The sequence below is a fragment of the Puntigrus tetrazona genome, chromosome 10 (assembly GCF_018831695.1).
Source record: "Puntigrus tetrazona isolate hp1 chromosome 10, ASM1883169v1, whole genome shotgun sequence".
NCBI classification, from domain to species: domain Eukaryota; kingdom Metazoa; phylum Chordata; class Actinopteri; order Cypriniformes; family Cyprinidae; genus Puntigrus; species Puntigrus tetrazona.
The window spans coordinates 10682903-10706246 of record NC_056708.1 but is presented as its reverse complement, the minus strand read 5'-3'; the positions used below and the strand labels follow the sequence as shown (position 1 = coordinate 10706246).

The window sequence follows — 23344 nt, the reverse complement described above, 5'->3', positions numbered from 1 at the left end:
TCTCAAAGCAACACTTTATGTCTTGTGCTTTCCTGTTAGTGCAGTTTTTTTGTTATTTGTTTCTCTTTTTTTTGGCTAAAGAAGTAATATCTTCCCTGAGGGCCGCAGATAAGACTAATAAAACAGAGAGGCCACGGATAGAATCTCTCTCTCCATCTCACAAAAGCCCGTGTAGTTACGCTTGGCAGGGGAACTGATCCCTGGAGTGGCTCTGCTGTAAAACAGGGGTGTAATCACGGAATGGGATCGAAGTGCAGGTCTCCCATGCTGTTCTCTTTCTGTCTCTCTCATTTACTGCTGGGTAAAGGGAGTGGGAGTTTTCCTGTTTGCCTCGTCAGCATCCCCGGCATCTGTAGGATAGCGAGCACAGCCCTCGTATGTGTCACTAATGAATCAGGAGGATGTTTTAGCACCACGCCGCAGAGGAAAAAGTACCTTCGATTATTATCGCGGGTTGAGAAACAGCACGTTATGCAATAAATAGCGTGTCTCGTGCTGTTTTATGTTGTCTTTCTACAGCATTTTCTTTTTGGTGCTTTTTGGCAAGATAAGGCAAGAGTAAAAACGTTTTGTTCTTCACAGTAAATTGCATTGCTTGCATATTTCTTTCACTGTTTTGATGCCAATAAATCGATCCATAATTTCTACGCAGTTTTATCATTGTTGTTATGTATTTAATTCATCCATTTTTGGAACATTAAATTAAGATATTTAGGATTAAATCGGACAGCAGACAGCAATGCATCTGAAATGGTCAAGGACCGGAAAGGTAGGAAGGGCATCAAGTGATTTTTCCATGAAAAATGTATATTTCATACGCCAGCCAATAATGTGGTCGAGGAATTTTGTGGTAAATAGATACAAAAGTACTTTGTATAGCACAGCATTAATGTATAGATGAGAAGTAAACGGAAAAAAAAAAACGTAATTAAATGTATATTTTTTTTAGAATTACACATATTCTTAGTGTAAATAGGGAATGTAGGTCTTAAAAGGGTTAAACAGTCCATGTGACAATTTTAAAATATAATTTTTGCATTTCAAAAAACTTTGGATTCAGCATCTACTTAGCTGATATATCTAAGGGGGCATGTCTGCATTTGTCAGTCTATCTGTCTGTTGTCTGAATGTGTCTTTCTTTCTGTTCAGACATCATACATTTTCGTGGTGAAGGAGATAAAAGATAAAACCTGTGTAGACTGTAAAAACCTACTTTGCACTTGAAAGCTGCTGCCTTTGAGTGATGGTGTGTGTGAGAGAGTACGGAGGTGTTTTTAAGTCCCCACAGCAAAAGAAGAACTTCTAGAAAGCAAGGCAGCAAAGTGAACTCTAGGGAGCTTGTGTGTTATGTGTATTTGTGGGTAGATGTAGGGCTGTATCCGAAGTTTACCTCGCTACATCTCTTGGGAAAAGGCAAAAATATACAAATAAAGCAAAAAAAAAATGAAAACAAGTTTTCTCAGAAACGGAAGCCACTCTTTGTCTTAACGTAGCAGGTTTTTTTTTTCATTTGAAGTTTTTGGCACTCATTCTGAACGTTAGAATGATAAACATTTTGTCCTATCAGTATGTGCGATACGATAAGAATGCTAGAGGCGCAGGAAGACAGATACGAGAGTTAAAAAAAAAAACTTCGCAGAAAGAAAAAACAACTGTTTTCTTACTTCTAGAATAGAGAACAGAGCTCTTTACCCAAAAAGTAGGTTTTGAAGTTTTTTTCCAAGGATAGACTAGACAAGTATAGATGAGCAAATCCAATTTATCGTCAGATGTTTTCCCAGAGTGAACTTCTAATGTTTCCTCTGCCAGCATCACATGTTGTTATACTTAATTCACACTGAAAGATGCACATTAGGGCCAGATGTGCTTACGGATGGATTAATGAAGTTTGCCATGTTGTCAAAAGATCACTGTAGTTCCTGCAGAGGAAAAGCTCATCGAATTAGGCCCATCCGTTGAATTATGTGTCCCAGACCCACCTTGGCTGTGGTTCAGCACGTACTGGAGTGCTAGTGATCATGGACGTGATTGCTGTGGAAAAGCCATTCCAGTTCATGCTCAGTATACTTGACAAACTCACTTTCCATATCCTCTATAATCTCATGTGCTTTTCTGTCATTTCAACCAGTTTCCAGACCGCCCCAGATTCCATCAGCCTCTGGAGTCTCCCTTCATACATCATTGCCTATTGTACGCTCTTATGCACATTTTGATTGAACTTGGATGGATTCTGAAGTAGAATAGCAATCTAGATAATTAGATTAGATACTTAGTTCACCCAAAAAATAAGATTTACCATCTAAAATGGAGATTCGTTTATTTATTTTGGGAAGAGATTTGGAGAAACTTAGCATGGCACTTGCTCCCCTATGGATCCTCTGTAGCGAATGGATGCCGTCAGAATGACGATCCAAAGAGCTGATAAAAACATCAAATACCCTGATTTTTGCTTCACAAGACTTTATTGATAGACTGGAGTTGCGTGGGTTACTTGTAAATGCTTTTATTAGCTGTTTGGGCTCTCATTCTGACGGCACCCATTCACTGCAGAGGATTCGTCCAGTATGCAGCATTTCTTCAAATCTGTTCCAATGAAGAAAGAATCTCATCTACATCTCGCAGTTTTTTTTTTATTATTGAATTAACCTGTTCTTTTAATGCATATACTACTGTTCAAAATATACCGTCAAATGCATACGATTTAGCATTTATTTTTCAGCAGTTTAAATTGCTACATTGTTGTCACATTACACATTTCGGTGCATGTTTGACAGACCGTTCATCTGAGTACCCAGCGCCTGCATATTGCTTCCTTTCAAATGTAATAAGTAGCGGGTCTGAACATATCTTCATCCTCGACTGAATGTCATTTACGAGGAGCTTCTTCTCTCAAGCAGCTGAAATGAATGAACTACGGCTTGATTTTTTTTTGAGTCTGAATGATTCTGATCGCTGAATGGAGAGATACGGCATGAATAGAGGTTGTCCCTCAGCACAAATACCCAAAGTGCTCTATCAGAGCTGAAGAGTTGATGGCTGGTTATCAGCCTGTCGTATCTTGCAGTCCTGACATGCTCGGTCTGCTCAGCCGAGAGTTCTTTTGATGTTTCTGACTTCAAGTACACGAACAAGGCTATTAAACATGTAATGTCTCTGAAGCATGTAATCTGATTTGGTACATAGGTTTAACATGATGGATCAGTCCCGCAGGCGGATGAGGGCTGATGGTGTATCTCCTCTCAAATACACACACACACACACACACACACACACACATTTGCACTGTGGAAGGCTGTTTCTATGTACGATTTGCATCAGATACAGCAAAACACTTGGCTTTAAGTAAGAGAAACCATCTGGAGGCTTGAATAGATATACATATGTGTATGTAAGCATTCGCTAAATTAATTTTATACACATATCTTCTGATGAAACTGAAGGCTTTTAAAACTACGGTCTGAATCAGAGAAGAAAGATTCGTGCGAGCCATTACTCATTTTTATCGCACACCAACATTATTTTACTTGCACACATGCACAGAGCTTAAAATGAAGAGCGTAAAAGGAGCTGTCATTTTAAGAAAAATGGCTGAGCTCTTGAAAACAAGATAAAAAGGACAGTCTTCTACATCTCCGAAGTTAGATATGAAAACCTTGGCCCTCTGGAGAGGTGTATGATCATTACTTTTACATTAAAAACAGCACTTTGCTGTCCATCATTTTGTAACTGGTCTTGTATTTTTGGACGAATCCGACCACATTGAGATTGCTTAAGAGTGCGTCATTAGTTTTGCGATGCCTTTTGTTGTTAAGCCGCGCATGAATTAAAGCAGAGATGTTTGAAACTACAGTAGGATCACTTCAAACAGTCAGCTTCTGTAAATCCATTTAAAACTCGAATTCAGCTGTTTATTTGCTTTACCTCTCAAAAATGGAATTGGAATTCTCCATCTGTAATAGGACGAAATTTGTATATGTTTGACAGACGTTTCTTATCATTAATATGGCTGTATTTATTTGATTAAAACCAGGTTTTTTTAAACGTAGTTTATTCCTGTGATGTCTTTAGTGTCACGTAATCCTTTAGAATTAGAATAATATGCTGATTTGGTGCTTATGAATCTGGTATTATTATCCATATTGAAGACAGCTGTGCTTTTTGCAGTGTTTTTGTGGAAACCGTGATCCATTTTAATGTATTCTTTATTTTCACCATGCATTAAATATTCTGAATCTCCAAGGATTGCGAAGTCACTTCGCTGTTGCTTCTAGTAGATGTTCCTGCTCTGAACTGTATCGAATGTCTCCCGTTCCCTTTCCTTTAGTGCACTGTTTTGGCACGGGAAGTATCTCTCTCTCCGTAGCTGGAGTATAATAACGTAATTGATTGCTTCTGTAAGAAGAGATATGTGAAGATACACAGCTCCCCTGCAGAGATGAGCTTTGTCATATTGAATATTGATCTTCCTGTCTAGAGTCCTCTGTGGATGAGAAAGTTCTGGAGCTCTGCTCCTCTGCTTCCTCTGCTGTATTTCAGACTCCTTTTATCAAAATGCTTGTTTTTCTGTGGGGTAAAGATTATTTTGTTTAGCAGCTTGGCAGAACAATGTTTGCTGGAGGTAGACAAGTATACGCCTACTGAAGTGTGCGCTGCTTGGGTTGTGCAATGTGTTTTAGTACAAACAATACATTCAGTATATAGCAGGAATGGACTTCATGCTGTTTATTAATGGTGCTGTTTACATAAGCTTCATTTTCATTATTTTCTGTATTTTAGAGTAAAAATTGATATACATTGTTGTTAAGGGGATAGTATATATATATATATATATATATATATATATATATATATATATATATATATATATATAAATTATATTTATTACTCACCCTTATGTCATTCTGAAAAGACCTTTGTTTATCTTCAGAACACAAATAAAACACTAATACACTAGTAACACTGACACTTTCAAAGTGTAGAAAGGTACAGTAATAAGAACATTGGTAAAATAGTCCATGTGACATCAGTGGTTCAACATTAATTATATTATACTACAAGAATGCTTTTTGTGCACAAAGAAAACAAAAATGACAGGATTTAGATTTTTTGATGAACTATCCCTTTAATAAATAGGGGTCGGCAATGCTTATAAAGAAGGCAGCATTTCTTTGTTAATGCAGTAAAATGTTATTTTTGTGAAATATTATTCAAATTTTAAATAACATAATCAAAAAAGCCATTTTAGAGGCTTAAACGATATAATTATAGAATTATTTAATCATTTTTAATTAATTATTATCAATTATTAATCACAAACTAATGATATAATTTATTATATATAAGCAAATTCAGTTTGATAACGCGTCGCAGTGTTCCAAAAGTAGTGTTTTACAATCTGTTTTATTTTGTATTTTTTTGACAGAAGGACATGACCCTGAAGCCCCACGAGCGGAGACAGAACCAGGCAGGACCGCTTCGCAAGAAGAAGCCCGGCCGAGTGCCGAACGGGCTGAGCTTAGACCTGCACAAGGACCGACTCAACCACAGCAACCACCAGCACCACCACTCTGACCAGGAGAACAACCCACGTCTGGCTCATACACACAGCAAGAAGAAGAAATACCTGCAGAAGAAACACAGACCTGTGAGTACAAATTTCTCTAAGACTGGGGGCCTTGTATTTGGGAGATTTGATTGGTTGAATAAAACAGCTATATTTCTTTTCTGTTCGTAACTCTTTAACTTCCATTTGCATCTCATTACAGTTTACTTAATTTAAGATGCTTCTTAGTTTCGGTATTCTTATGACTTTTTATACGAAATTAAATTACGATTAGACTGTTTACTGAGATTATGATAAACCCACTGTTGTGTTAATTTCTCGAAGCCCCGTATAAAACCGGTCTGTTTTCGCTGACAGTGACTGAATAACAGAAGAGGTACGGCAATCTGACTCCATTAAGGCGGAGCTCATTTGAATCGAGTAATTGCCGCTGATCATTAGCCGTCTCTGTAGCAGCCTGAGACTTATTACTGATCTCATCAGAGGAGGTAATTAATATGACACCAGGTTTTACAGGTGGTTTGTTGGGTCTTTCAGACATTACGCGATAACAAAAGTGTGGACTGACTTATAAAAATGCCAAAGTGGCGAGAGAGTAATAGAGATTGTGTCCTCTAAGATTAGATGTGTAAAGACACTGCTGATTAATTCTGTCATTAAGGATGAACGAGAAGAGGACGGGCTCCAGCTTTTTTTTGGACTTGTTTTATGGTGCTAATTAAATTAGTCACTCTTGTTATTGTTGCTGCGAGGTGTTGCACTCTTGCTCTTTGTGTTTGTGACATCCTCTTGTTTTTACTAATGAGTATTTATAGCATGTTTACACAGAGAAATTGCTACTAGAGAGCAAGCAATCAGATGGCCACGCAGTATATTGAACACACCCCCATGTGCGCTTAAAGAAACAGTTCACCCAAAAAGTGAAAACTTTTCTTTTTTTTCATGGAAGTTAAGAATGTTATGACAGCACAATAATACAGAAGTAATCCACAGGACTCCGGTCCGTAGATTAACGTCCCGTGAAGTGAAAAATTGTTTTTGTGATAAATTCATGACAAATTCAAACTATTGCTTCTGATTAAAATACATGGTCCTCTATCCATAATATTGCTTTGTCTGAATCAAGAGGGAATTCTGCGCAAACCAAGCGTTGTTTACAAGCAAAAACAGTCCATAACAGTTGTCTGTTGATTTTGATGTCAGAGAACAACAGGAGATAAACGTTTTCATCTAGAAAACATTATTATAGATTCATTGATGGACTAGATTAATGTGGATTGTTTATGATCAGCTGTTTGGACACTCATACCGATGGCACCCATTCACTTCAGAGGATCCATGGGTGAGTAAGTAATTTAATCTACGTCTTTTATGACTTAAATGTGAGCATGTTTTCATTTTTTGGGTGAACATTAAGCACAGAAAACCCAATAAATGTCTCATAAAAGTAGTCCATAAAAAAAAGTGGTACATTTACCAAACATATAGTTATACAGTAGCTTTGTTGATCCGGGGTGCTATGAACATATACATTAAATTCATCTAACCGATTTATTGAAATGATATGACTCAAAAGAATTAATCATTCACTCTCATGAATGCACTTGGTGCAAGAGCTTGGTCTGTTTTCAAGATTTGTGAAGATGATGACCTACATATGAGTCTGTTCATCATGCAATCCTATAGTGTGATTTCAGGAGACTCACATGGACAACTGTTATTATCGCTTTAGGTGCATTTGCGTCTTTTTTGGAAGCTTCCCAGTTCTTAGTAATTTGATACGGATTGTACATTCTTCAAAATTCTCAGGTTTGGAACCACATGGGGGTAAGTAGATAATCACAGAATTTGTGTAGGTGAAGTATTCATTTAAACGCATCCTCCAATGGCATGCACAGACACTTTTCCCATAGATGGAAGGTGGAGACAGGAAGGGTACAGGTACCATTTGTCCTTGTTAGAGAGAAAGAGAGAGAGAGAGATTGCACCGCTCTCTCGTTCATCATGTGTATTCTGCCCATGGCTGAATTAAGGGTAGACGAATCCATCTCTTATGGAGCAGTCCGAGGGAAGTGATGGCTAGGACACTTTAAGCTTTTATCAAACACCAAGGCAATGGCCATAAACTTGAGTTACGCTGGATAGTGGGGAATTAAATTCCTTTTCTTCATTGTTTCATCCACTTTCTCCCTTTTTTCTATTGTGCAACTGTGTTGTGCTACACAGGAGTGAGTTTGACAATATTGCTTATGTATGTAAATTAGTTTTCTTCCTTTTTTTACGTTTTTGAAATAAGTCTCTCATGCTCAGCAAGGATGCATTTATTTAATCAAAAATACAGCCATTCTAGTTTAATGTCTGATTTCTCTTAGGCTTTTTATTTTTCCCTAGGTCTGAAGAGCCCATCTGTGTGTATGCGATTGTGTGAATGAGAGGATCTGTTCACAGTTGTGTGTGTCTGTGTGTGTGTGTGTGTGTGTGTGTGTGTGTGCGCCTGCACATGGGTTGGAAGTTCCAGCAGATGGGTCTCAATGTTTCCTGCTGAGTTGACTCAGTTGACAGCTCTGACTCACCTTTATATCGCTGTCACACAAAATATTGTTCACAGTCTTGGCTTCAGAACCCCTGGCTGCCCTCTCCTGAGCCCTGAACAGCTGTCCACTACAGTGCCTGTGTGAAGAGCACTGATTTAGAAAAATGGGGGAATCTGGCAGGCGACCCTGGGGAAGGCTCATAGGATCCAAAGGAGCACTCGTATCACAAACGGCCAGGAAAACATGATTATCCATCCATTCATTTTCCAAACCGCTTGTCCTATGTACTGTAGGGTTGTTGGGATTCTGGAGTCTATCCCAGTGTCTTAGGGCATAGGCAAATGTAATCAGAGAGCCATCTGACCCTCCATAGACAGCAACATGAACTAAACTAAAATGATCCAGGACCAGAAACGCAGAAAATACATCGGTAAAACAGGATGTGACATCGGTAGCTCAACTTCAGTTTTGCGATGATATGTGAATACTTTTTTGCTTAAAGAAAACGAAAATAACATAATTTACTCAACCATTCTTCTCCCCATCACAATGCATGCGGATGCTTTGCTCTAGATGTAAACAACTCCAGATTACGTTCATGCTCATGCTTTTGGATGTAAACAAGGCTGATTACATCAAGTACATTTAAGTATGCGTATATGTTGCGATACTCTCCAAAATGGTGGAACATGTAACTTGGGGGAAAAGAATGGTTATAGAAAATAACATGAGATGAATGTGTCTTCATCTTTAGATTTACAAATAGCATGAGAGAGCTTTATCTCCTTTTTACATTTTTGCCGTCACACTATAGGACACATTGATACGTCAACTACCCATGTGCATATATAGGCAGTGTATGCAACAAAATGTGCATGAATACAGTTCTGTTTGGACCTCTAAATCCCAGGTTCACAAACAGCAGCCGTATATATAAAAAAGAAAAGCCAGAAAGCCAGCAGCAGACTCGACGCCTGATGTATTACCTCCTCCTGATAACACCCTGCAGTCAAGGAAAAGGAAACACTCAGCGTTGCTCTCTACATCCACCTTTTTGTCAAACTCTTATAGGCATGTATGACAGAGATATATGAACGAGCGTCTCTCATAACCCAGCGGTAATTAGAGGCTGCAGGAATGTGACATGTTTAGAAATATTCATTACGAGAGCTGTCGCTGCCGCTGTGACAGCTGTGTACGGTTCATATCAGTGTGGTGCGGTTTTAAAGGGGCTTCCTTTAATTCGAATCTCGATTTGATTATTAAGTTATGTTAGCGCTGACATTTGCTTTCCTGACAAATTCTGAACATATCAGTTTTAGCATGTTGATACGAATAGCAGACAGATTACTGGAAAGTGGTTCGTGTACCCACATGAGCACTGTAGGGTGGAGCATTTTACAATGATTTTAATGCACTTTTTATTTGACCATAAAGTATTTGGCAACACTTTCCTAAAGAGTGTGTCATTAGATTTGTTGTGCCAACCCTTCTCTGTTTTAACATCGTCTCCGATTTAAACTTCAACAGCAGTATGAACAACCTTTAATAGCATTCAGAAGACTGTATGTTTCAATGAATCACTTTGAAACTTTATGAAATGTGTGGTGTGTTCTCTAGCCTTTTTACAGCTTATTTTATTTGTATGTATTTTTTTGTACTGTAAAATGCACTACTGTTCAAAGGTTTGTGAAAGAGAAGTTGATAAAATGACATTTAAAATGTCATTTAAAAAGAATTCTGGAAAGATTTTATACAACATATTTAACATTCACACTAGTAAGAAATGTTTGAGCAGCAAATCAAAGTGCTAGAATTTATATATATAAATAGATATATAGATATATAAAAAAAAAAGTTACTATTATAATATTTTACAATATTACTGTAGTTTTTATCAAATAAAAAAGTGTTGAGCATATAATTAAATTCTATAATTGTGTTTAGTTATATTGAGGTATTTAAAATGTATATACTTTAAATATAACTCAATATAACTAAACACAATAATAGAGGTGTATGTGTGTAAATTATTTGCTAATTAGGTGTTTGTTAATTAGGCGAAAACTATTTTTTAATATTACTTTTTATAGTTACATTATACTACTTGTATACTACTGGCATATACAAGCTGTATATTAAATATTGACAAAAGCTCAGAACAAAAAAGTATCCATGAAGAACTCATGTGGGTGTCTGAGTTCATGCACTAATCACAGGGCCGTGCTCAGATGAGGTTAGCATGGTTGTCATCTGCCTGGGAGGATGTGTGTGTGTGTGTTTATGAGTCAGTATTTGTGTGCGAATGTGAAGTGTTGTTTTTGTATCAGGACATGTGTGTGTGTGTGTGTGTGTGTATGTGACAGCAGTGGCATGCTGAGAGGCCCATCTGGCCAGACACAAACACGCATTCTCTGGCCTTGCCGCTGGGAGCTGTGTTCGGTTGTTTGTGTGAGAAATGTACACAGTGTGACACTGCAGAAGAGGACACAGGGACGGTATTGTCCCGATCAGTATGTCCTCTTATTTACACTCGGCCCTAAAGGCGTATGTGTGAGTGGTCAGTGCCTTGCTCAGTGTCAACGTGTACAGGAGCACGGGACGAGATCACATTTTGACATACCGAGATTGAGAATGTTTATCAGTTAGAGATATTTGTTAGTTGACATGAAACTATGATATAATAAATTATAAGTAAATTTGTTTCACATACAGTTTGCGTGGCCACTTAACACCAATTGCATCAGAGAGAGACAGATTTTCATTATTTCAATTAAATAAAACTAAAACCAGTATTTATTATGTTGTGGTTCTAATAAAGCGGCCAGCCAGCTGGCTATAACTGATTTCTTTTGGGTAAAGCCAGTTTTCACTTCGTGGGTGTTAATTTTGGACCGTGTTTATATGCCTGGTTGTTCATGTCAGTTATAGAGCCACTCTAACCCACAAGCATCTCTTAAGGCACACGTGGAAAGTCTCTCTCTTTTCGTCTTTTACTTTTTTCTTGTGCTTTCAGGTTTACAAGGTTTGGAGCGGCTTCACTTATGCCGCCATCAAAGAACACACAGACACTCAGGAACACTTGCAGTGTGACTAGAAGACACACACCTGATAAATGCTAGCTTCAGTACTGACTACTCTGAAACTGAATGCGCTAAAGCACTGTAGTGTAAAGTACTGATTTTCACACACTCATACACGCGCACACACACATACACACACACACACACACACACACACACACACTCACACACACACACATACATACTATATATATATATATATATATATATATATATATATATATATATATATATATATATATATATATATCATTACCATGTCTTGTGCATACACCATTGCACTAAAAACATTAATATTGCGGAGTATTATTTTAGATTTTTTTATGTGTTTGAAATTTAATTTGAAAAAAGTTGATTTCTGTGCTATTTATGCAGAATTTTTTGCATCCATTACTCCAGTTTACAGGGTAACTTGGCATCTAAATATTTTGTCCTGCGCCCTTTTGAATTTGACCGAGTCACTTAAACCCTGTCTTTGTTTTCTTTATTTCTGGCAAGGAAACTTGCCCTAATGTTGTCTTTGTGTGACAGTTACTCATACGCGCAGGCAGTAATAATGGTGCTAATGTAATGGTAATGCTACTTCCTGTCAGCCCCCAGCGCTTCCATTTCCTCTGAGTCTTAATGCTGTTTGACAAGACTAGGCCATGATGTCCCCCTATCACAGTGCGGTTCTAATTTCTCCCTCTTGCTCATCTCTCTCTCTCCCTGTTTGGAAGGAATGGAATTAGCTCTTTTTCCACTCGCCATGTATTACAACGTCTCGGCTTGACAGGATTGGGTGAAGCGTTAACCTCGCAGACAAGCTTGTTAAGCATTGTTGCGGTGGTGACTGGGCTAAAGACAGGATAATAGACACTCCGGCTGCCGCCCGTCCGTCAAGTTGAGGGTGGGCAGTCCATCTGCTGAAATTAAGCGAGAGTAGTTTACCTGTTTGGATTGTAATACTGCGGACAGTAGCTGTCAGTCAGACCGGATGTGTAGCCAGTATTAATTGCACCTCACTGCAGCACAAGAGCAGCATTGATAGAACTGGATGAGTGTCAAACCAACCCACTTAGCTGACATCCAAAACTAACTTGCACACAGGTGCGCATACACTTTCTTCTTAAGAAGAACAATGTAAGATCTTTAATAACCATCTTGCTTAGTTACAGGACAGTGAAACATTTTTTAGGAAACTTGTTTGTAGTTTGGTTTTTTGTAGTAGAATCCTGAGTTTACTTCCTCCACTCGACTTAATGAGCTACTAAACTACGACCATCAACAATAATTCTGTGCCAAATCAGAACAATTATGGAGTCAGATATTGTATATATGTGTATGTATGAATACATGACCTTGAATTTAACGGTGTTAAAGTAAATACCTGTTAAATGGTTATACTATATATATACTATATAGAGTAAAAAACTGTATCGGACGTAAAATGTAATTTTACAGTAATATACCGTTTTTAGTAGTGAAAAAAAAAAAACCTTATAATTTACAGTAAATAACCGTAAACTAACATTTCCATAATTTCCTGCATTACATTACAAATTTTATGTTTTTTGTTGAAATAACTGTTTCTTCTTAGATTTTATCAGTCTTGGACATTACAGTTGTATGTTACGTCTATTGTTGTTAAATTAATGTTTATTGCATTATAACATACAATTGCAGCTGTCATTTATTTACTGTACATTTTACAGATTTTTTTACAGTGTGTTTTTGATACATAAAGTGCAATTTTTAAACCACCAGCCAGTCATAGTACAACTATGTTCAGTTTTAAGACTAAACATTGTTTATTGAAAAGCTGTAAGTAACCCTGGGTCCTAAGTTTTACAATTCTCATAATTTATCCAGGATTAATGGCGTGGTACTACAATTCAGTAAAATTCTTTAAATACAAAGTACTGGTTAAAAGAGAGGTTCAGGACTATGATAACCCATTGTTTAGCGCAATGTTAAAAGCCTTAAAGTGTTTTTTTTATTCAGATGTAATCATTTTACAGGTTAACATTCACTGTTATGTTTTAAATGAGTAGTGCATCTTAGCAGGTCCAAGCTGGTCTAGATATTTAATCATCCATGTATGGCTTTGTAGATAATATTAGGCCTGGTATACCAGCAGCTAAGTTGTAATGGCTTTAGATATAATTTGTTGGTTTCTAGAATGATAATTAAGGTCTGTAACCACGTCAAGATCTTTCTTCTACTCATTTCTCTCATTCTTCCCATATTTTACATTGGGTTGCTGACCAATATTTTCTTCAGCATTCCATTATATATGCATAAAACTTTAGTTTATGGCTTGCATTCTTAGAAATTTCAGTGGAGATATGAGTCAGTGGAGAAGCTGGTAGCTTGTGGAGCTTGTGTTTATTTTTCCACTGGTCTGGCCAAGGTTTCCAGAGCGAGGTTCTTGATCAGCTCATAGAGATGGAATTTAGCTCTCCATGGATCAACGGTTGTACATCTGGACTGGAATCGAAGCCCAGTGTTTTAGATGCCAACATCACATTTGTATAGATTCATCTGGCCTTCTTATAGAAACCCATGCATTGCTCAATACCCTGTCTACAGTCACTATAGTAATATAGATACATTATCATAAATGATCACAACATCATCAAACCTTACAGTGTATTTGCTAGCTTTTTAAAATAATTTCAGGAGGCTTTTTTGGAAAGCAGTTTTCGTTACTGCTATTATAACCACAGTTAAAATTCCATACTGTTCCACACGTCCTCCTTAGTCAAAACTTATTCTCTCTGATAACAAAATTTCCCCTCTCCTCTCCAGAATATAGTTTCCAGATTAAACTAATTTGACTGCAGTTCCTGAATATAACTTTTATATTTTCAGTTGAATTGCTTTTGAAGTATAAAACTGACTGGAACAATAGAAGAATGTGATCACATTTAAGTAGTTCGTATAGTAGCTCATAGATAATTGTGTGTAATAGAAATCCTTCCTTTCATTTTAGTAGCTGGTTACTGCTTTATGGCCATTTATTTGCATTATTGCACATTCTTTCCCCCAATTTTTTACACTTTGTTTGTAAAATCTTTAATACATAAACAATATTCTTGATTGTTCTAGAGGGACTGATTTGTTTGCTTTAATAAGTTGTAACATAGCCTTTCTAGATTCGCTCTGAGTTCGTCTCTAATGCTCACTTGTTGCTAAGATGCACTTGGACGCCATCAGCCTTGAGATTGATCATGTTGTTGGACGTAACGTGCTGTTGAACAAAAGTCTGGCTGCTGAGCCACACATACATGGATCTCATTATTTGTGTCTGGGTGTTTATATTAGACAATAGAGGAAGACACAGTGAATCATTTCTCACTCTTCCACAGAGTGCTTTTGATAATATTTTCTTCCTACAGAGGGATTTTAGAGAGTACATTATCTCTAGATTTCAGAGTGGAGGAATCTTTCACAATATTTGTAATGCGATTCCCATAATCCTGTGGGCATATTCAGTAAATACTGATCTATCATGTATTATCATAACCAGTTATGACATGACTGTTATACCATATTCTAACCACACTCTTAAAAATAAGGGTTCTTTATCGGCATTGGTAGATTTTGTAGAAGGGGTCATATGATGCGATTTCAAGCTCTCCTTTCTCTTTGGAGTGTTATAAGCTGTTCGTGCAAAGATAAGATCAACAAAGTTGCAAAGACTAAATTCTCAAAAGAGACATTCACATTAAAGTTATGATTCATCCACTCCATTCTGAAATGCCTCGTTAAAACACCTACGGCACTGTGTGGGTTCATTTGCATAAATGTATACGCAAAAAAAAGAGGGTTTTAATAAATGTATACATGGTAATGTTTATGAGGTGCGATGCAACACAACGTGAAAACTAATGTGGTTTTTTGGTTTGTTTTTACACTATTAACATTAACATTATTGCATTACACATTAAATGTAATTTAAATGTTTTTTTATACTAAGAAAAGAGTTATTTTAGGCATACACTGTTCACTTAATAATTCTTTGGGGAACACAAAATGTTTTTTCTGTGGCATCACCTAACCTAACTAAAATGTTATTTATGTTTATTTATTTTCGGGTACATCAGGTCAAAAAAAGATTACTATATGCTATAAGTTTTATTGCTTCGTAGTCTTTGTGTCTTTTAAGGAGGATATGATGTAACCTTCTGGATGAAACTCATACTAAAACACCAAGCTTAACAAAAACCAGTAGAGAGTTTGGAAATACTATTGAATTTACTCAAGTATTACACTTTATCTCCGAAACTAAGGGAGTGCTAGAAATCATAAGAAGTAAGTTGCATCACCCTCAGGGTGGATCCTCTAGGCTTTTAGCTGTGAAAGATCCAGGAGGTGTTTGGCACAAGGTGAACCTGTAAAGACACTATTGATCAGGTAACCGTGCAGGGGTTCTTTGAGGCAATAGGAAAGTGAGAGCAAGGAGAGGAGATGGACAAGCACGCTGGGCAAAATCCGAATGAGAAAGGAAGGAGGTAGTGGAAAGAGAGAAGTGCACTAAGCTTTTATGGTAAGAACAGATGGGGTGATATTTCATGTCCACCACGCATAGCACACAGAGAAACATAAATTCCAGCTTGTATTGAATACAGAGCCTCCTGCAGAGAAGCCGTTCAGAAGTTCAGGCCCTTTCTGTGCTCGTTTTGAATAGCTCCCGGGAGAGATTCTCCTTTAAGATGATCAAGGAGCAGCTCTCAACACCGAAATCCTGACTTCACGTATGATAAGAGCAACTGGACTATGACGAGAAAAACTGGTTTCCAGTCAGCGGTGAAGAGCAGAATTAGCTAGAGTCCATTCTGGATGAATAAGCAAGCAAGCTCTCACCATGGCCTACATAAGAGCAGCTGAATTTGGAGGAAGTGAAGACACTGTGTTGGCAATGCAGTGGTTGAAATAGAATCTGTGTGTGAGAGGCATAGAGTGAATGAATGATCTGGGTGTGTTCTGATATAACTCAACAAATTGGCCATAAAGTGAATTGAATTTAATAAATAAAATCAAATTATGGCCACATGACCACCACTGAGCCACAGTTATTTCTCTCTATGTCTGGCTGTCTGTCTTTTCTTCAGACAGCTGGGACAAATTATAAATCTGGTCACCCCTTAACAATCACTAAAATTCTACAACTACAACAATAAGATTATTATTATTAATATTACATCACAACATGTTCACACATCTCAGTTTTAACTTATCAAGTCAAAGTTACTGTTTGATTTATTGTCACAGACCAATCAGAATTTAGTAGGAATTTAGGTATATAGCAGAGCTTTAGCGATCAAAATAATTTTGACTTTATTAGTGATGATGGTGATCGTACTATTTGTAAATGGGGATCTACAGCTTGTGGATTTAAAATGGATCAAGCAGCACTCATTGATAAAGAATGTTTGTTGCTTTGCTTTCATTTGTTTCTTTTCCATCATATAGTCTTGCGGTATATTTACTAGAACAAGTACTGCTATTAGTGCGGCTTCTTTTGGGGGCTCAAGTGAAGGTAATACGTAACTGCCAAGTCCTTGTTGCTGACAGCCTCGAGAGCTCACACTGACCTGCACGTATCACGACCCTCCCCCACATCGCTTCAGCGCTTCATTAGCATTAGTGTCAAGTGAGTAAACAGTTTGTGAGAAGTGTGACAGAGACACAGATGTCATAAAGGAAGGTAACAGAATCATAAATAAAGCTGTTGGGATATGTTTGGTTATGAATTCATTGTTATTTATTAATGCGGAGCGCTGTACATTTTCTGTAGTTCTTATGTAGCTTGTAGCATATCTTTTTTAAAATCGCATGTTTATATATGCATTCCATGTTTTTTGGGTAGGACTTCAGTATAGGGACCAATTCTCACTATTAACTAGCTGCTTATTAGCATGCCTATTATAAACATATTGTGCTTTTTATAAAGCGCATTCTTCTTCACAACCATATCCCAATTCATAATTAAAAACTACATTATCAACTATTAATAAGCAGAAAATGTAAATTTTATTGAGGCAAAAGTCGCAGTTAATGGTTTGCGATCATGTGACTTGCTCTTTTGTGCCTTATGTTCATTGTATAGCATTAACACAGCAGGGTAGCTGATTAGGTTTAAAACCTTTTTTTGTTACCCTGGTTGAAATTCTCTTCACATCCCGATAGCAATCACAAAGTCAAGGTTTTTTATGCACCTGTCAAGTTTTAGATTTTGGCCTTTCTGGTTTTTCATGAAGTGTTGTTTTTTTCAGACCAGTGGAAAGAAACCATCATATAGACGCACTGTAAAGTGTTTCTTTTATAGCACTTTTTTTATTCATTCCTTTATTACATGAAAATGAGCTGCGTATAGGAATGATTTAATTCCACATAAGTAATCCTTAAGTGCACATTACAGTATATTGAGTCAATATGAAGATGCACATGCTTGTAAATATGTATTTGATGAGTGCAGGGTCTGTTGGAGAATTTTTGAGAAAAGCATGTGTTAATCTCTCTCTGTACACTTGCTGCCTATAGCCACCCCCAGGCAGTCTGAGAGCCTTTGGCCCCTCTCAATCGATTCTGATTTATTTCCTTTTATGTATTTTTTTCCCCTGCCGCTCAGTAACTCTCATAAATGTGTTTACGATACTGTCACACTCTTGACTGTTTCTGGGATCTGTTTGGATTGTTCTGTTTTACTGCCAAAATTTCTCTTAAATCGAGAATACAAAGACACAGCAGGTGGTATTAAAGAAATGTGGCCGTAAACACAATAACAGACGCACAAGCTTAACCGGAGGGCCAGACACAGAGATGTAAATATCTTTATTATCTCGAGTGTTCTGTTGACAGAAAGGACAGAAACATCTCCAAACAGATGTTTAGTACTTCCACTTTGACCTCCTGCTGAACCGAATTAGAGTCAGGGGTTTATTGAGCCGACGGATGTGTGATAAAACATAAATGTGATGCTTTGGCACCCTCTGGTGTCCTGACTGAAGAACGTATTCAGCAGTCTTGTCAGGATTTTTCTATTTGGCTGTCTGTGGTTTATACATTTCCTCCTTCTCTTTCAGATACTTTCCTCATTACTGGCTCCCCTGCCCGTTCTCTTTTTCTTCTCTCACTCGATTCTTGTTTTTCTTCATTCCACTCCCTTTTCTGGATTCCCTCACTTTCTCTTTCCCAGCATTCATTGTTTTCGAAGGCGAGGTGCAGCTGTAGACTCTCTCGGCAGCGATTGCCTTCTTTTAAATAAGTTCTCTCAATTAGTCAGCTGTCAGCTACAGACTGCTATCTCTTGCCGGTGTTCACAGAGAACAGCAGCAAACTTACATAGTCTTTAAAAAAAGGATTTGAAAAGTGGTTTCAGTGAGTTCTACAAATTGGTTGGTGTCTGTCATGTACACCGATGCTTGGCTGAGTTTGGAAAGCGGTATATATCCGTGTCTTATTCTTCCCAAGAGACAGACTCTTCCCTGCAGCTAAACATTGCACATGTCAGAAGTACCTCAAAAAGACAGGCATCCTGACAGCAGGGAGTATAGTGTGTGTGTGTGTGTGTGTGTGTGTGCGTGCGCATTCGGTGTAGTGATGGTGTTTATATTGGAGCGATCGGGCGAGTATCATATAGACACAAGAGCTCTGCAGCACCTTTTCTTTCTCCTCATCTCTCAACCTTTTCAGCACCTCTCTCCTCCACACAGCCTGCGGCGTCCCCCCCCCCCCTTCCTCCATCTTCCTCTCGCTCTCCCTGATGCATTCACCCTGTCGATGCAGCACATGTAGTTCACGGGTCCGCATCGATCGCTCTGTGATAGAGGCCGGCCCTGCTCAGGCTGTTTTGCAGTGATTGCAATTGCTCAGGTCTCTTGTAATGACATGCACTCTGTCTCTCAGAAGGATGGTGTTTTTAACGCAGCAGCCGATGATTTTACTTCCTGCAAAATGAATTTGTGTTTAAGGATAAAATATCTGGCGCGAGGTGTTATTTAGCAGTGTTATTGATCGCTTGATTGATTTTTTTTTTTTATTAGTTTTATTGTTAGTCCTGCCTGCTACTGTTGCACACACTAACCCTAAGGCTGTGTGTCGACCAAAGCTTCTTTTTTTTTCCTGAGACTAGTACATTTTTTTTCAAAGGGAGTGACGGGTATTTAAAAACAACAGCAGAGGCATGAGACCGCGGCAGTCTACATTTATTTCACGCTAAGCAATGTAACCAAGAGTTACAAAATTTAAAAATCAGACAAGTTTTTTAACAACTTTCATCATCAGTTTTTTTCATTGTGCATACCATTTAATCTCAAGCTAACTGCAGTCGGGTTATTTTGATTAAACTTATACAATGAAACAATCATTTGCAAAAAAACTCCAAGCATATATATATATATATATATATGTGTGTGTGTGTGCGCACAAAAAGTGACATTGTTTGTTTTTTATTATTATTAACCATTGGTCTTCCATAGCAGCATATATTTATCTCATGATAAGCACAGTTAAAACCACACAAATAGCACGTAGATGGTTTATCTGTATTTGTATGAAAAACAGTAGTCTGCACAAAAGCTATAGTTTAATTACACCACACACACTTATACACTAGGTGGAACATTTATCACACTGTCATTATCATTTCCCAGCACTGTATGTATATGTATATTCCTAAGTTTCACTGATGAATATTAATGCGCAGTGTAAAACCTCACCTCAAATATGTTCAAAATTAAAGTATAGGACCTTTTCCTGGTGCAGCACTTTCCTGCAGAATCTATAAATATTGTCTTAGGTTTGGACACTCTGCACATTAAGTCCCTTTTTCTCCCCTCAGCTAGTTTTGGACAGCAGACGTATTGCTTTGCGCTCAGCCCTGGCAACCAAATCCCATAATAATGCGGGCAGGCCAGAATTGTGGTCTGGGCCGGTGCACTGTAAGAGCTGTGTGGTTTTGGACCAAGTTGACTGGAGTTTTCTTTGCCTTTTGGCTCCTTTGACACTCTCAGGGCGGCTGTTATTATTGCTCATATACATCTTGGTCTTTGGGCTGCACTGACAGACAATTCTCTTGGTAAATTGGTTACTTTACATGCAATTACCTTGGCCAGTCCGACCCTGGGTCTGATCCAGGATGGGTGGTCATGGCCTTTCTGCTGGTTTTATAGGTGGATTGTGAATGAACAGACAAACTGTCTTTTATTGTGGTGAACAGGATTTTTACCGGTTCGTGTGGCCTTTAGTGATATTTACTGTCTTTTAAAGGTTATTGGGACTGCACCTTATTTTTCTCTTTCACTGTGGGCTTGTGAATAGTTTCAGTTTATTCGATTTGTGGGAACTGAGCCCTTTCTTAAAATGTTTAATGAATGTTTAAACTTGTTCTTCTTAATTATTATTTCAGTGTCATTTGTTGAATTATACAATAAAATTTTGTTAGAGAATGTGGGTGACATGTTATGCTGTTCGTTTTTTTTTAGCATATCCCAGTTTTGTCATCTTAAAGGTTCACCCAAAAATTACCATTTCCAGTCACCATTGACATCCATAGTGTTTTTTTTCTTACATGGAAGTCAATGGTGACCCAAAACAGCCACCTTCAAACTTTCTTCAAAGTATGATATTATTTATATATATATATATATAAATAAAAAAATGCTATATATTAAATTATATTTAATGTTTGAGACCTGTGGCAAACATGCAACATCTTACCTCTGCTGGTTCAGGTCCTCACCACTTTACACTCTCCTCCATTGTTCTTCTCGTCATCTGCCAGCAATTACACTCGTTTATCTCCCTTTCCTCTCTTTCATCTGATCCCAGCTGGGCCGTAGCAGAGGGTGGGAGGTGTGCGTGCGAAGCCCGGGCCGTGGAGCCCCGTTTCGTGTTAGGACAAATGAAGAGCGCAATCTGCGGAGAGGGTTTGGCAGTGGCCCCTATGTCTGAAAGTCATTGAATGGTGGAATTGTTCCCTCATCTCTGTCTCTCTAGGGCGGTCTTATCTCCATCCAAGTCTCCCGCTGCCTGGAGAGCAGAAATGAGCTCCACACGCAGACCTGTCACTGTTCATAAAGCACACAGTACATTAAACCCGTTGTGTGTCCCTAACGTTTGGTAACGGCCGACAAACGTTTGCCTAAGAGCTGCGCTTAACATGTCCCTACAGATGCTTGGGCGAGGTCTCCCAAATCTGTGAATGCTTTTTTCTGTCATATAGTCCTTAGTTGGAGTAGATGCTATATTTAGTTTGACAAGAACAAGACTGTGGGGAATGAAAGCACAGCCCTTTTAGTTTGTTACATTGTTACCTATGTCCAACGGAGTCCATTTTTTAGTGGACATAAAAACTAGTAGGTTTGTACTTTAGTACCTCGTGTTTTGTTGGAAGCTTTTGTAAGGCGTATCGCCCGTCCTTCTCCTTTTACCACTTTATGTTTTTTATTTGTCTGCCATTTTGATCTTTAAAAGGCTTTCTTACCCGTACTGCAAATTAAATGTAATAGACCTGCATCTCAGCGACAGTGTAAACACACTCTCACAACGGTCTGTCATAATATCTCGTCTTTCTCAAAGTAAAAAGGTTGAAGGGTTGTTTAGTTTTACGATGTTTAACCTTGGATAAAAGCTGATGTTTCTGACTTCATTTCATGTGTAAATGGACTTCTACCTGCCATCTTTCACTGACTTTCACCTTAACGGATTCCTCCTGGTGGAATGACCTGTTCAACCCAAGTCCTCAGCCATTTTCCAGAAACAGCAGCTCTTCCATCTACACTTGACCATCTAACACTAGCACTCTCTGTTCTATCTACTTATAAAAAAAAACGTTGACCCTCTAGCACTAGTGCTTTCTATTCTATTTCTTTTCTAACTACTTTATTCTCTCTCTCTTTTTTTTTTTACTAAGACAAATTTTTTAACCTTTTTTTTTTATAATCGATCCTTTAAGTTACGCATACACATGACACCATAACTTTTTTGATCAATCATAAAGGGTCAGTTCACTCTGTAAAAGATTGAACTATGCACTAAAAGTATTTGTCAATGTATAGTGGAGGCCTCTGTCTGTGGTTCTCTCTCAGCGTCTGGCATCTGGTTAAGTGGATAATTTGAGAGATTTAGAAGGGCTGTAGGGGTGTAACTGAGGAGTGCCAGGGGAGCTGCGGTGGGATGGCCCGTCGTTCTGAGAGCATGCCCAGGGCAAGGCCTCGAGGGTAAGGCAGACCGTTTCTCACGAACCCAGAGCTGTTGAGACCTGGAGCTGCACAGCCGAGGATGTGGCTTCCTGCTGCTCCGCCGAGCCTGAGGCGCTTACCCTCAAGCACAAACCAAACTCTGTTCTGTATGTGTGTATTGCTGTGCGGAGGTGCATGTGTCAGTGTGTTTTTGCGGGTGTGTGTGAACATTTTGCTTCCCTCTGTGTGTAGCTTCTTAAAAGGAGAACTGGGGTCACTGTTTGTATTTGACAAAAAATGCTCACCAAGGCTGCATTTATATGAATAAAAATAGAGTTAAAATAACAGTAATTTTGCGTAGTAACATTACAGATTTATTTTAATATATTTAAAAAAATGATATATTTCTGAAGGATCCCTATTCTACACTTTTGTGTATTTACCTTAGTCAAAGATTACGCTGGACATATGACAAATATCTTTTAGGTTCAGGGTTTAGGTTTTAATGTTTAGAAGTGTCTTTTGCTCACAAAGGCTGCTTTTAAAAATACAGTAAAACTGTAATATTGTCAATTATTATTACATATTAAACTGCCAATTGTAATATATTTGTTTGACTAGTCATTACTCCAGTCTTCAAGAGCCACATGATCCTTCAGAAATTACTCTTATATGCTGATTTGCTGCTCGGGAAACATTTCTTATTACTATCAGTATTCCCTTTGTGTGATAAATAGAAAAATGTATATTGTTAAATATAAACATTTGTTTTTATGATGCTGCATCCAAACCAATAGGTGTCAGTATAAAGTCCCAGATTGCTGCTGTATCAGCCAGCGAAGTAACATTAACATTTATTAGCAAATATTATGTGATATTATGACCTCTGGTATAATTAACTAACCTCTGTACATGATTGTAGTTGTGCACCAGCTGGCATGTTATTGCAGCCATATATTAAACTCTTGTATTAGAAAAGACATAATAGGACTTTAG

The 23344-nt window shown here is 37.9% G+C and overlaps 1 protein-coding gene across 7 annotated transcripts in view; it reads left to right on the top strand.

Moving 5' to 3' along the window:
- auts2a (activator of transcription and developmental regulator AUTS2 a) overlaps nucleotides 1-23344 on the top strand; it is a 281245-nt gene that overhangs the window by 56651 nt on the left and 201250 nt on the right. For 6 of the 7 annotated variants that reach the window (XM_043250831.1, XM_043250828.1, XM_043250830.1 and 3 more), the window contains exon 3: nucleotides 5423-5644. In XM_043250831.1, the coding sequence (XP_043106766.1) occupies nucleotides 5423-5644 (222 nt within the window). The remainder of the gene's footprint in view (nucleotides 1-5422; nucleotides 5645-23344) is intronic. The other variant, XM_043250826.1, reaches the window with a different exon arrangement.